At 36.8% G+C, this 14,639-nt stretch overlaps 1 protein-coding gene across 1 annotated transcript in view; it reads left to right on the forward strand.

Moving 5' to 3' along the window:
- Positions 1-14,639, forward strand: part of NPC1L1 (NPC1 like intracellular cholesterol transporter 1) — a 48,508-nt gene that overhangs the window by 7,316 nt on the left and 26,553 nt on the right. Inside the window, 7 exon segments of the mRNA XM_051976443.1 lie at positions 1,745-1,845; positions 2,723-2,895; positions 3,036-3,164; positions 3,378-3,560; positions 4,395-4,509; positions 12,682-12,809; positions 14,036-14,170. Coding sequence (XP_051832403.1) covers positions 1,745-1,845; positions 2,723-2,895; positions 3,036-3,164; positions 3,378-3,560; positions 4,395-4,509; positions 12,682-12,809; positions 14,036-14,170 — 964 coding nt within the window.

The following is a 14,639-nucleotide window of genomic DNA, read 5'->3' on the forward strand; positions in this document are numbered from 1 at the left end:
GAGAAGGTATGCTGAGCATATGTTCCTCCCTTGGTTGTCCTTAGCCAAGTCCTTCAGCCTCCTCCCTGCTGAAGTTCAATCCATACAGATATGAGGAAAGATGAGGTAGAAGGAGCCACCCTGGAACTGAAATGACCCTGGTCCCAGTCTTGGCTCTGTGGCTATGACCCATATCATCTTGGGTAACTTACTAAAACGGTGAGCCTCAACTAGCTCATTTGCAAAATCAATGAGTCTATCAACAAGCATTTAAGTTTTCTTATTGTAATGCCAGAGAAACTGAGCAAGATAAAGATTAGAGAGTTTTAATATTTTATTTGAAAGGGAGAGATTTACTGGGGCCAAATGGATCCATGGTTTGGTCCCAGGGCTATCGTCTCCAAGAATCCAGCAAACAATCAGAGTTCTCAGTGATATATATACACATGGCTCAGACCCAGAGGGTAGACTGAGTCAGGGATAGAGTCAGGGAGATTGGAATGGGACTCTGACAGGGTGGGGTGAGCCTCTGGAGAGGGGGATGACATAATCAGGGGGAGGCACCCAGACATGGGGAGAGGCATCTTGATAAGAAGGTATCTGACATTCTGATAGCTTGGGATAGGAAGAGGCATTCTGATATTCTAAAATATAAGATCTTTTATCCTTATCAAATATTCTGATAAAGAGGGAGGGGAGGTTTTGCAGGACTGAGAAGCAAGGAAACCAAGGCAAGAGTGAGTCAGAATAATTAGGGAAACTGAGTCAGGACAATAAAAGAGAATTGTGGCATAACATTATGAGCCAGGCCTTGTGATAGGCACAAGGACAAAAATGAAGTTTCTGCCCTATAAGAGCTTTCATTCAACTAAAGGAAAATAACATGCTTGTCCTGTGAAATATGTAAACAATGCATGCAAAATAAACCTATAAATATAAGATAATGGAGGAAAAACTGGAAAGATCAAAAAAGTCCTCAAATAGAAGACAAAGAGTTCAACCTGAATTTTGAAGCAAATTAGGCACTTTATAAGATAGAAGGGAAGAAGGAGTTCATTTCAGGTATGGGGAGCAGTCTGCAAAAATGAGAGTATTGGACTCAATGATCTTGGAGATTCCTTTCTATATCAAAATTCTCAAACTCTATGAAATGGTGTGGGAGAGTGGTAGCTGGAGAGGTGAGAGTGGGAGTGAGATGAGCTGAAAGATATAATTGTAAATGGGGGGAAACCTGTAAGTCTGCTGTAGACTAGAAGTGTTGTGTCCTGCTTTCTAGAGCCCCCAAGTTGGGGAGATAAAATGTACCATTGCTTTCTAAATCCCCTATGCTGGGGTAGTTAAAATATACTGTCCTAGTGGAGAAGTAATGAGGTTGGACTCCTGAGGATGGAGGATGGTGGAAAAATGGAGTCCATTTATTCCAAGATCTTTCACCTTTATATACCCTTATACTGTTATGTAACAAAAACAACTCTGAGCATGTGGGACCGCATGAACAACTTGCTATTGTACATAGTTTGCCACCTGGTATCACTCTTCCGTCTGCTATCACTCTGCTTCAATCACAACACAGGTTGTCACAGCCCCCTGACTTCTCAGGAAGGCCGACAGCCCTTAGGGAAGATGGGGAGCCCAACCAGACATTGTCAGTAGGTTCTCTCCCACTATCTGTGGCCCTCTACATAGAAGGAAGGGGTTGAAAGGGTAAGGGGAGTGTCTGATGTTGTCATTCCCCAAATCATCTCTCTCTCTCCCCTCTTTTCAGTTCCCCCCTCACATTCAAGGATGGCACATCCTTGGCTCTGAGCTGCATGGCCGATTATGGGGCTCCTGTCTTTCCCTTCCTTGCTGTGGGAGGGTATACAGGTAAGACAGACAAGCCATCTCACTGACCAGAGAAGGGGAAATAAATGAGATACATAAGACACAGTTAAGATAGGTAGGCTATTTTAGGATGGTCAGTGAGAGAGCTTGAATCAAGGAATGTTTGAAATTTCTTAATAAAAGCCAAGAAATAATTTTAGTTTTCCCGACAGAAATTGAATGATAAAAGTATAAGGTAATATGCTAATCATCTTCAGATATGTAAAAGGCTGTCACATGACAGCTTCATTCATTTTATTTGGCCCCAATGAGCAGAATCGGGAACAAAGGGTGAAAAAACTAGAAAGAAGCAAATTGAAGATTGATGTCAGGAAAAATTTTCTATTAACTCAAGGTTTCCCAAAGAGGAATGGACTGCCTTAAGAAATAATGGATTCCTTCTTCCCCGGGGTTTTCAGAGACTGAATGATGACTTGTTGGATGTGTATCTGAGTGGAAATTCCTTTTTGGGTATGGGTTGGACAAGATGGTGACTGAGATCCCCTCTAGTTGTAGGGTTCTGTATTTATGACCTTGCCATCTGCCATATTGAGATAAGGGAAGAGAAGTGATGGCCTGAAACCATCAGAATACTACTGCTCTCTCTTCTGTCTTCTCTGAAGCACCAGGGAAGCATCTCTCTGTGCCTGGGCCCAGAGAACCCTAGACAAAACCTCCTTCTCTCAGCTGCAGTGGGGAAGGTGCAGTAGGGGTCTAGAATCATGGCAGGAGGGGGGATGGCTCTGAAGAGATAGGTTTCATAAGCTGGAGGTGAGAGATGGGGAAGAAGAGATAGGAGATGATGAGTTGGAGGGAAACTTGTGGAAGCTAAGGAGAGAAGGGACGGAGTCCCCATCATTCCAGTTCCTCTTTTTTATAGGACAGGATTTTTCTGCTGCTGAAGCTCTCATCCTGACTTTTTCCTTGAACAACTACCCGGCTGGGGATCCCCGCCTGGCCCAAACTCGGCTTTGGGAGAGCCATTTTCTGAAAGTGATGAAAGACTTCAAGATCCGTACAGCCAACACCTTTGAAGTCACTTTCATGGCAGAGGTATAGGATACAAACCAGGTAGCTTCTCCCACTCCTTCTGAGTGTCCCTGTCTTCCTAACCAGAGAGACCCCTTTTCCTTCCCATAATCCTCAAGCCTTTCCGTTCCTTCCTCAATTCCATCAAACCTGCCCATCCACAGCGTTCTCTGGAAGATGAGATAAACCGTACCACAGCTGAGGACCTGCCCATCTTTGCCATCAGCTATGCCATTGTCTTCCTGTACATTACTCTGGCCTTGGGGAGATACTCCAGCTGCTCCCGTGTACTGGTAAGGAACCTGCAGGGAGGCGGGGGCCCAGGGTTGTGTGGGGACAAGTGGATCTCCCTTTTTTCTTCTGGAAGGGGGGCCAACCAAGTCACTGTGGGCTTCAAGAATGCGGAGGAGACACTGGGAGGGAGGCAGGCAGAAGTTTTTTTCTGAGGTTTCTTCCCCATGTTTCTCTGTGTTGTGTGGAGCTTAAGACACCAGGTTCTCTTGCAGGTGGATTCCAAGGTGACTCTGGGCTTAGGCGGAGTGCTGGTGGTGCTGGGATCTGTGCTCTCCTCAATGGGCTTCTTCTCCTACGTGGGTATCCCTTCTTCTATGGTGATCATCCAGGTCGTTCCCTTCCTCGTGCTTGCTGTCGGAGCTGACAACATCTTCATCTTTGTTCTCGAGTATCAGGTATGAAAAGGATTATTTGTGTGAGCCGGGATTGGGTCCTTTCTGTCCTTGCCATCCCCAATCAAAAACAGACGGGACTTCAGGGAGATTTGAAAATTTAGAGGAAAATTTGGGCTGATCTGTGTTTTGGGAGTTCTGAAGGTGTTGGACTGTCAATGGTGGCAATTGATTCATGGTTTGAAGATGCTGATGGTTTAAGCAGAGGAGCCTCTTAGCCTGTGTGTGAGGGAAAGAGACAGGTAGTACATTTTTAAAGCCCATCTGAGGTCCGTGATCTGTGCATGGTAGTACAGCAAAGTTTGGTAGAGGGGATACAGATTTAAGTAAGGTACAGATTTTGCTCTTGTGGGGTTTATGGTAGAAGAAAGGATTAAGACATAAATACAAAAAGCTCCAGCTATAAGTATAGTGAAGGCTGTAAAACAAAGTAATGTGTAGACGTTTCATATATGGTATATATGAAGTCTGAGGGGAAAATCATAAGCAGTTAGAGGAGGGGAAAGGTCAAGGATGGTTTCATTGCATAGGTTGCATTTGAATTAGGCTTTAAAGTATGGAGAAGAGGAAGTGGGAGGCATGTCAAGTAGGGAGTATAGCATGGGTAGGAACTTATGTGTCCTAACAGGATAGATAATAATCCAGTTTAGCCAGACCAGAGAGTGCATTAAGGAGAGTAATCTGAGATAAGGCTGAATTATAAAAGACCTGGAATGGTCGGCAAATGTACTTGGTCTTCAAGAAGGAGCCATTGATGATTTTAGGATAGAAGCATGACATGACCATGATCTGTGCATAAAAAAACATTATTTTGTCCTTTTTTTTTATTCCTTTCAGAGGTTGCCACGTCTCCCAGGGGAACAACGGGAGATGCATATTGGACGAGTCTTGGGAAGTGTAGCTCCCAGCATGCTCCTTTGCAGTCTGTCTGAGGCCGTCTGTTTCTTCTTAGGTGAGACTCTTCTATTCACTAACTTTAAAGCTTTGGAAAAATCAATTCTCCGGTTTATAGTCTGTTTCTCCATCTATAAAATGAAGGAGTTAGATAAAATGATCCCTACAGGCCTTCTTGGTAAAGTACTTAGTACAATGCTTGGCACATATTAGGTGCTTTATAAATGTTTTGTCCCTTTCCTTCCACTTCCCCCCTTTTTTATCTCTAACATTCTGTGCTTTTATTGTGTCTGTGGTATTCCTGCTAACAGGTATGAAGTTGTATTTAAGGACTCAGGAACTGTAGGCGAGAGCAGCATCTGCAGGTAGAAGACAAAAGAAATGATTAATAGTATAGTTTCCCTTTTTGGGGAAAGGCAGTAGGATACACTAAAAAGAGACCTAGCTTTGAAGTCCAGAGACATAAATTCTGCATTTTTTCCATTTATTTTTATTGATTTTATTAAATATTTCCCAATTATATATAATCAAACTTTTAAACAATTATTTCTAAAATTTTGGAGTTCCAAATTCTTTCCTTTCTTTCTGTCTTTTACTCCTCCCTGAGAATGCAAACAATTTGATATCAGTTATACATGTGAGGTTATGAAAAACATATTTCCATATTAGCCAGCCATGTTACAACCTCCCCTCCTTCCCACCAAGGCATAAACAAAATAAAACAACATAAATAGAGGAAGTTAAAAAAAAAAAAAGCTTTAATCTGCATTCACAGTTCATCACTTCTCTCTCTGAGATGGACAGCATTTTTCATCATAGGTCTCTTGAAATTATCTTGGATCATTGTAATATTGCAATTACTATGTATAAAGTTCTTCTGATTCTGATCATATCACTTTGAAATGGCTCATATGGGTATTCTCAGATTTTTCTGAAACTATCACCCTATTCATTTCTTTTAAAAAATTATTTTTTCTAATTACATGCAAAATTTTTTAAACATTGGTTTTTTAAAATTTTTGAATTCTAAATCCTCTTCACTCCTTAAAAAGGCAAATAATTTGATGTGAATTAAATATGTGCAATCATGCAGAATATTTTTTTATATTAGTCATGTGAAAGAAAATCCAGAAAAGAAAGTTTTAAAAAAGTATGCTTTGATCTACATTCAGACTCTATCCCTTCTTTCTCTGGAAATGAAAAGCATTTTTCATCATAAGTCCTTCAGAATTGTCTTATTTTATTATGATGCTGAAAATATTTAATCATTTTGTAGTTGATCATCCTTCCAATACTGCTGTTACTTCATTCTCCTGATTCAGTTCAGTTCATTTTGCATTAGTTCATATGTAAGTCTTACAAGATTTTTTTGAAAGCATCCTGCCTATCTTAAATCACAGTAGTATTTTACCAGAATCATATACTACATCTTGTTTAGCCATTCACCAATTGATGAGCATCCCTTCATTTCTAGTTTTTTGCCACCACAAAAAGAACTGCTACAAATATTTTTGTACATATAGATCCTTTCTCCTTTTCTTTGATCTCTTTAGAATACAGAGCTGATGGTGATATTACTGGGTCAAAGTGTATACACAGTTTTATAGCTCTTTGAGTATAGATCTAAATACTAAAATGGTTCTCTAGAATGGTTGGACCAATTCACAACTCTATCACCAATACATTAGTATTTTCCCCCACATTCCCTCTAGCATTTGTAATTTTTCTTTTCCATCATATTATCTAATCTTATAAGCATAAGGGGGTATCTCAGAGTTGTTTTTTATTTACATTTCTCTAATCAGTAGTGGATTTAGAATATATTTTATGCGACTATTGTTTGCTTTGATTTTTTCTTTTGAAAACATCCTGTTTATATTGTTTGATCATTTATCAACTGGAAATAGTTTTTTTTTAAATTTGTCTCAAGTCCACAAATATTTGAGAAATGAGGCCTTTATCAGAAAAAAAACTTGCTGAAAAAATTTTTCAAATTTTTCTCAGTTTCCTGCTTTCTTTCCAATTTTGGTTGTATTAGTTTTTGTGTGTCAAAGATTTTAAATTTTATGTTATCAAAATGATCTATTTTACTTCTCATGATCCTTTCTATCTTTTTTTGGTAATAAACTCTTCCCTTATCCATAGATTTGACAAGTATATTTTCTGTGCTCCCCTAGTTTACAGATGAAATCACCCTTTTTGTCTAAATCATTTATCCATTTTGACCTTATCTTGGCATACGTTGTAAGATCCTGATCTCCGTCATACTGTTTTCCAATTTTCTCAACAATTTTTGTGAAATGTTCTTCCAGTGGTTCTCAAACTTTTGTTATCAGTATCTTCATGTTGTTTAAAAAAACTATCGAGGATCTGTTCAAAGAGTTTTTGTTCACATGGATTATATTTATAGCTATTTACTATATTAGAACTAAAAAATGATTTTGAATGTGTAGACCCTCTGAAAGAGTTTCAGAGACCCCAACAATTCTTTGGACTACACTTTGAGGACCACTGTAAATCTTACCTCTAAAGCTTAGATTTGTGGGTTTATTAAACACTAGATTATTATTGTCGTTTATTACTATGAGTTATGTGCCTAATCTTTTTCACTGATCTACCAATCTATTTCTCAGCCAGTACAAATTATATTGTTTAGTCATTTTCAGTCATGTCCCATTCTTTGTGACTCCATTTGGGATTTTCTTGGCAAAGACCCTGAAGTGGTTTGCTGTATCCTACTTCAGCTCATTTTAGAGATGAAGAAACAGAGAAAAACAGAGTTAAATGACTTGTCCAGGGTCATATAGCTAGTAAATATTTGAGGTCATATTTGAACTCAGGTAGATGAATTGTCTTGACTCCAGGCCTGACACTCTATCCACTGTGCCAATGCTTACTGTTTTTTAATATAGTTTGAAATCTGATACTGTGAGGCCTCTTCCTTGACATTTTCCCCCCAATGATATTCCTGACCTTTTGTTTTTCCAAGTAAATTTTGTTACTTTTTTTCCTAGCTCTATAAAATAATTCTTTGGTAGTTTGATTGGTATGGCATGGAATAAGTAAACTAACATAAGTAGGGTTGTTGCTTTATTATATTTCCTTGGTCTATCTATGAGCAATTAATATTTTTCTGATTGTTAAAACTTGTATTTATGTGAAAAGTGTTTTTTAAATTGGGTTCATATAATCCAGGGATTGTCTTGGCAGGTATAATCCCAAGTATTTTATATTGCTAATAATTTTTTTAAAATTGAATTTCTCTTTCTATCACTTGCTGCTGGATTTTGTTGGTTTTGTTTTATATTCTTCAATTTTTCAGAAATTGGTATTCTTTCTTTTAAAAAAAAGTGTTCATTTAAAACAAATAGGAAATAGAAAAACAGAAAAAGAAAAAAACTGTCATGTGCACAGCAGAACATGAGAGGATTCAAAATATGTAACAATAAATTTCTATTTCAATAAAATGTATATAATAGAACATATTGTATTCAGAACTATTCATCTTTGCTTTCTGTAGATTTTCTTTTGTTCTATGCTGTGAACTTTTTACTTTATTCGTTTTTCCCTTTTCTTCCTACCCATCTCCCTCATGCAGGCTACAGTTAAGGACAGACATATTTATGCATACATACATATAAACATATAAAGATACATACACATATACATACATATGCATATACACAGATACCCATAATCATACACACACATACATTCATGTACATTGATGTAAGGTTGTGCTATGTTTATTTGTCCCCTGTTTCAATGAAGGTGGATAACAACATCTTTTTTTTAGATCAATGCATCTTTCCATATTTTTCTAAATCCACCAACTCATTATTGCCTGTACCATAACAATATTCCAACTCTATACTATCTAGTTGTATGAATAATCTTAAACAATATTAATATGGCTGATATATAATGTAGACTTCTTTCTTCTGGTTGAATCTTTTTCAACTTTAAGATCAATGATATTACTACCCCTATTTTTTTCTAATAAATTCTATTCCTAATCATTGTTCTTGTGTTTGTGTATATCTCTTGCTTTTCATCCCTGTTAACTTTTTTTACTTTATTTCAACCTGCTAGCTTGCCTTGCTATTACCCCTCCCTATAAATACCCCAAGAATACCTCCCTTATCTTTTCCCTTCACCCTTTCCCTTTCTCTTTATCCCTTTTCCATTAATCTATATACCTTATTTCACTCCTGTTAATCTACACATCCAGTTATACCTTCCTTAACCTATCTCCTCCCCCTCTTATTTTTTAAAATAAAATTTGAAGAGTTTTATACTCTTCTAGATATATATGTAATATTCCCTTTTTAAGCATTCCCAATGTGAATAGTATTTCATAACTAACCAACCCTCCTCCCCCATCTAATTCCTCTGTGTCAGTTCTGCTCTTGTACCTTTTTTAATCCTTCCTTACATGGTTTTGTTTTTTAGAATCATTCTCAGCTCTATCCCAATCTTTCTTTTGGACCACCCAATTATTCAGTAAAATCTTAGACATATGGTTTACATTTCCACATATAAATCATAAATGATTATTATTTATTGAATCCCTTGAAATTAGTCTTTGATGTTGGCTCTTTTATGTCAAATTTTCTATTAAGTTCAGTTTGTTTGCAACAAAATCCTGAAAACCTGCCAATTCTCATTGAGTGTTCTTTTTTCCCCATTCATTATTATACTTAATTTTGCTAACCATAATATTTTTGGCCACAACCTTAGTTATTTTGATTGTTGACATAAAGTATTCTGAGATTTGTAATCTTTTCTTGTAGCTATTGATAGATCTTGTGTGATTCTAACTGTGACTCTACTATGTTTGAATTTTGTTGTTGCTGTTTTAAAATTTTTTCTTTGATCTGGAGATTTTGAAATTTAGCAATGATGTTCTTGAAAGTTTTCCTTGTAGGACCTCTTTCAGGTGATAATCACTGAATTTTTTTTTTTCTATTTCTACTTTTTTCTCTTGTTCTAACTTTTCATGATAATTTTCTTTAATTTTTTCTTGCATTATTGTACCATATTGGTCATAATTTCAGGTAGTCTAATTATTCTTGTTTTCTCTTTTTGATCTGTACTCCAGATTTATTGTTTTTCTTGTGAGATGTCATGTTCTCTTCTTTTTTTCATTCTTTCTATTTTTTAAATTATTTCTTGGTCTTTTATGATTTTACTGGCTTCCCCTTATCTAATTATAATTTTTAAAGAATCATTTTCTTTCTTAAGACTCTGAATTCCCTTTCTAATTGGTTGACTTTATTTTCATAATTTTTTGTTTTTCTTGGATTGTTCTTATTTATTTATACATTTTTTCCTCGATCTCTCTTATTTGATTTTAAAGGTTTTTTTGTTTTGTTTTTGTTTTTGTTTTTGTTTCTGTTTTTTAATTCTTCCATGAAATTTTTCTGGACAGGTAACCATTTAACGTCACTCTTTGGAGTAGAAGAGGGTTTTTTTTTTTTTTTGTTTTTTTTTTAGTTCAGTATCCTCCTCTGAAGATGAACTTCCATTGTTTCTATAGTAACTTTCTATAGTTGGTATTTTTTTTTTCTCCTTTGTCCATGCATTTTTTTTTTTTAAACAAGAACTCCTCAGTGTAACCACTCATCTTCTGGGAAAGGGGTGCCTCTGGGCTCAAGTCCTCTTTCAGTTCTTTGACCTGGAGCCTGAAACCAAGAACTCTACCTTCTTGTAAGTGCCTTCAGCCTAGAATGTTTCTGCCCCATTATTTCTGTACTCATCCAGTATGTATTGGTTATCTTTTTTTTTTTTGGGGGGGGGGGAAGGAAGGAGTCAAGCACAGCTGGGCCTGATGTGTTCCTTATCAGCAAAGGTTCCCTCCGTCTTCCCCAACTCATCTGACTCCCTACATTATCTGGGAAGAGAAAGTTCTTGCAGTTGAAGCTGATTATATCTCAACCAAGCTAGCCCCAGAGCTAGCTAGTCATTTCAGTGGAATAAGCCTGGATGTGTCTATATTTCAATAGGAGTCAAATCTAGGTCCTTTCTTCAGATGTTTTTCAATTATTCCAGGAGAACCATGATTCTGTTCCAATTCACATTTATTTTTTACTATTCTATGCCTGAGGTTCAGTTTTGTCTTGTTTATGGAGGAAATCTAGAGAACTTGGAATTTTCTGACCTCTTCTGTCATTTTTCCAGAAACCTCTGTTGATATTTTTTCAATTATTTTTTAAAAATTGATTTTCTAGAATTCTCTAACTATGCTATCATATTATCTTCAAAGAGTGAGTCTTGTTTCCTCATCGCCTATTTTTATTCTTTCAATTTCTTTTCTTGTCTTAATGCTATAGCTAGCATTTCTAGTAAAATGTTGATTAATATTGGTGACAGTGTCTATTGTTGTTTTAACCCCCGATCTTATTGGGAAGGCTTTAAGGTTATCCTGTTATAAAGCTTGCTCTTCATTTTAGATCGCTGTTACTTATCATTTTAAGAAAGGTTCCATTAATTCTGATACTTTCCAGTAGTTTTTAATCAGTGATATATTTTGTCATCAACTCTTTGAATCTATTGATGCAATTGTTTGATTTTGTTGCTTTTGTTATTAATATAGTTAATTACATTGATAGTTTTCCTACTATTGAATCAGTTATGCATTCCTAATATAAATCCCATCTAATCATAACATATGATCTTTTTGATATATTACTGTAATTTCCTTACTAGTATTTCACTTACCTTTTTTTTTTGGTATTGATATTCATTAAGGAAATTTGACTATAGCATTTTTCTTGTTTTTACCCTCCCTGGTTTAGGCTTTTTCAAATTTTTTTTCCTAAGAGAAGATTATTAAAGTATTTTATCTTCTCTTCTGTTAATCTGATCAGTTTGTATTTTTGTAAATATTCATCCATTTCACTTAGATTGTCAATTTTACTGACTTGTAATTGGACAAATTGCCTCCTAATAATTGCTTTAATTTCACCTTCATTGATGGTACATTCACACTTTTCAATTTTGATACTTGTAATTTGGTTTTCTTCTCTTTTTAAAAAACCATATTAAGCAATGATTTATCTATTTTATTAGTTTTTCATAAAATCAGCTTATAGTTTAAAATATTAGCTCATTTAAAAAACTTTTAATTTTGTTAAACTACCCTTTTACTTTTTAAATTTCCATTTTGATGTTTAATTTTTTTTTGTATGTGAGGCAATTGGGGTGTGACTTGTTCAGGATGACACAGCTAGGAAGTATTATTAAGTGTTTGAGCCAAATTTGAACTCCGGTACTCCTTATTTCAGGGCTGCTATTCTATCCACTTTGCCATCTAGCTACCCCATTTTGATATTTAATTGGGGATTTTTAATTTGTTGTTTTTCCAGTTTTTAATTATACACTCAATTCATTGATTTGTTTTTTTCTCTTTTATTGCTATATGTATCTAGAGATATATATTTTCCTTAAATACTGCTTTGGCTGCATCTCACAAATTTTGGAATGTTACAGAGACTTAGATTCAAATCTCACCTTTAATGATTGATAGCAATGTGTCTTGATTTCCTCATCTGCAATATAAGCATCATCAAGACATAATTTAGAATTGGAAGGAACTTTAAAGGGCATATAGTTGAACTTCATACGAATGAAGAAACTGAGGCTCAGGGAGAAGTAACTCACTTGAAGTCAAACTGATCATTAAGTAACAAAATAAGGGTTTGAACCCGAATCTGAAATTCCAAATTTAATATTCTTTCCACCATACAATGTTAATAATAAGGTTTATGTTATATACCTCAAATGGTGGATCTAAAAAATTCTTAGAAGGCTATGTTAACGGTAGTTATTTTTATTATTATTCTCTAGCTCTGTGAAGTCCTTGAGGTCACCTGACCCATGCTAGAACACCTTGAGAGGACCTGGAAAATTAGTCAAAACAGTTCTAAATGCTAGCAAATTCTTCATCTTATCTTTGAGCACAGTTGCGCCTTATACTGTTGTCTAGCCTCTGGCTCAGCCAGGGTTTTTCCTGGCCCCATTTCCAGCATTGTTCCCTCATCTCCTTTCCAGGTATAAATGACTTGCTTAGAGTCACATAACTAGTAAGTGTCAAATGCCTGAGGTCGGATCTAAACTCGAGTCCTCTTGGATCTAGGGCTGTTGCTCTCTCCACTGTACCAACTATCTGCCCCTCTCTCCTCTCCTTTCAATGGCACTGCCTTCTCACTTTGAACTTGTCCCCTACCAGGTGCCCTGACCCGGATGCCAGCTGTGCGCACTTTTGCTTTGACAGCTGGCTTGGCCATTATCCTTGATTTCTTGCTGCAGATGTCAGCTTTTGTTGCCTTGCTTTCTCTGGACAGCAAGAGGCAAGAGGTAGGGCGTTCTTGGAAGTGGAGGTGGGATTGACCTCTGGGTGTAGTTAAGGGGTGGTTTTATCTCTTATAGTAAGAGAAAGCAGGAGAAGGGGGTAAGGGCAGAGTGTGAAGGAAAGGGTGAGAATCAGTTTATAAACATTTATTAAGCGTTTAATAGGTGCCAGATACATATTAGACCTTGGGGGATACAGAGACTAAAGTAAAATAGAAGGCTATATTCTTTAGGAATTTCCCTTCAGAAACTAAAGGAAACCCAACCCAACCATATCACCTCTGTGCTACTTGCTGGTTCTGCAAAGATAGAACAGAAACAGCATGACATAGCAGACTTGGAGTTGAGTAGACCTAGATTAAAATCCCACCTCTGACACTTGCTGATAATGCAAGCTGGGCAAGACATGTAATCTCTCTGTTACTCAGCTTCCTTATCTATAAAATGAAGGGGATGGATTAGATAATTTATACATTCTCTTTCCAGTGTTAAGGTATGATTCTTGCCCCCAAAGAGCTCGCATTCTAAAGAGATAATTTGATAATTTGTGATAATTGAGGAACGAATAAATACTAATAACGAAGGCATTGGAATAAGCTTCCCATTGGGAATATCAACTGAACTTTGAAAGAAGTTATGGCAGAGGAGAGAAAAGAGTGCATAAAAGGCAGAGGGGTAGAAGATGGAATTCAGTTCAGGGACTGATAAGGTATAACAAACCTGGAAAGTCAGCTTGGGGACCATTTGTGAGGGGCTTTAAATGACAAGTTGAGAAGTTTGTATTTTATCTTAGAAGTAATTAGGAACCAATAACATTTCTTGAAAAGAGGGGTGACATAGTCAGATTTGTTCTTTTGGAAGATTATTTTAGCAGCTGTGTGAAGAGAGATTGAAGAAGGAAGAGACAGGAAGTTCAGAGTTCAATTGGTAGACTGTTGCAATGAACTGATAGAGAAGTCCTGAATTGGGGTGGAGATTGTATGAGAAGAGATAAGAAGCTACATGAGAGATGGGTCTATGAGGCAAAGGGGAGAATCAAGAATGACTCTGAGGTTTTGACCCTGGATGATTTGGAAGGATGGGAAGGAAATGGGAAAGTTGGAGAGAAGGGTGGGCTTAAGGTGGAAAAGATACTGAATTCTATTTTGGACATACTGATAGAACTGAACTTGTTTCCTTGAAGATCCCTGTTCTCCCTGTGCTAATGAGGATCCTTCCCTGATCCCTCCTAGGCATCCCGCATGGACATCTGCTGCTGTGTGGCCAAGAAATTGCCTCCCTCTGGTGATGGTGAGAGTCTCCTACTTCGCTTCTTCCGCAAGTTTTATGCCCCCTTCTTGCTGCATGGATTCACCCGTGTCATTGTGGTGAGCTATAAGGGGAAGAATTGTGAGTAACTGGTTTGGTATAGGCTCTGGTTCCCAAGGGACAAAGAAATGCTAAGTCTCAGATAAGAATAGAGATTGAGGAGTAGATTTTGGCAACTCCTTAGAACTGGCCCAATTGGGAATCCTAGAATCTCAGCTCAAAATGCAATGAAAAGACTTGGACAACTCATTTGCCATATTTGTCTTTAGGACACATCATCTTGGATACTAGACTGGCTCACTTATTTTATGGCTTTATTAGCTTCATTCTGTACATTGCCCATTGAGACTCATCAGAACTTGTAAATATGAGAGATCCTTGAGCAATACTACAGTATAATAACCAGCCTAAGTATTTCCTCCATAGTGTCTATTTCCAAGAACTGTTTTGCTTCTGTACTTATCAGTTCAGAGGTAATACACTAGAATTTTTTTTTTTTACTTTGGGGAAAAAATAGTTCTAGGTGTG

This window comes from Antechinus flavipes, chromosome 2, assembly GCF_016432865.1.
Source record: "Antechinus flavipes isolate AdamAnt ecotype Samford, QLD, Australia chromosome 2, AdamAnt_v2, whole genome shotgun sequence".
Classification (NCBI taxonomy): domain Eukaryota; kingdom Metazoa; phylum Chordata; class Mammalia; order Dasyuromorphia; family Dasyuridae; genus Antechinus; species Antechinus flavipes.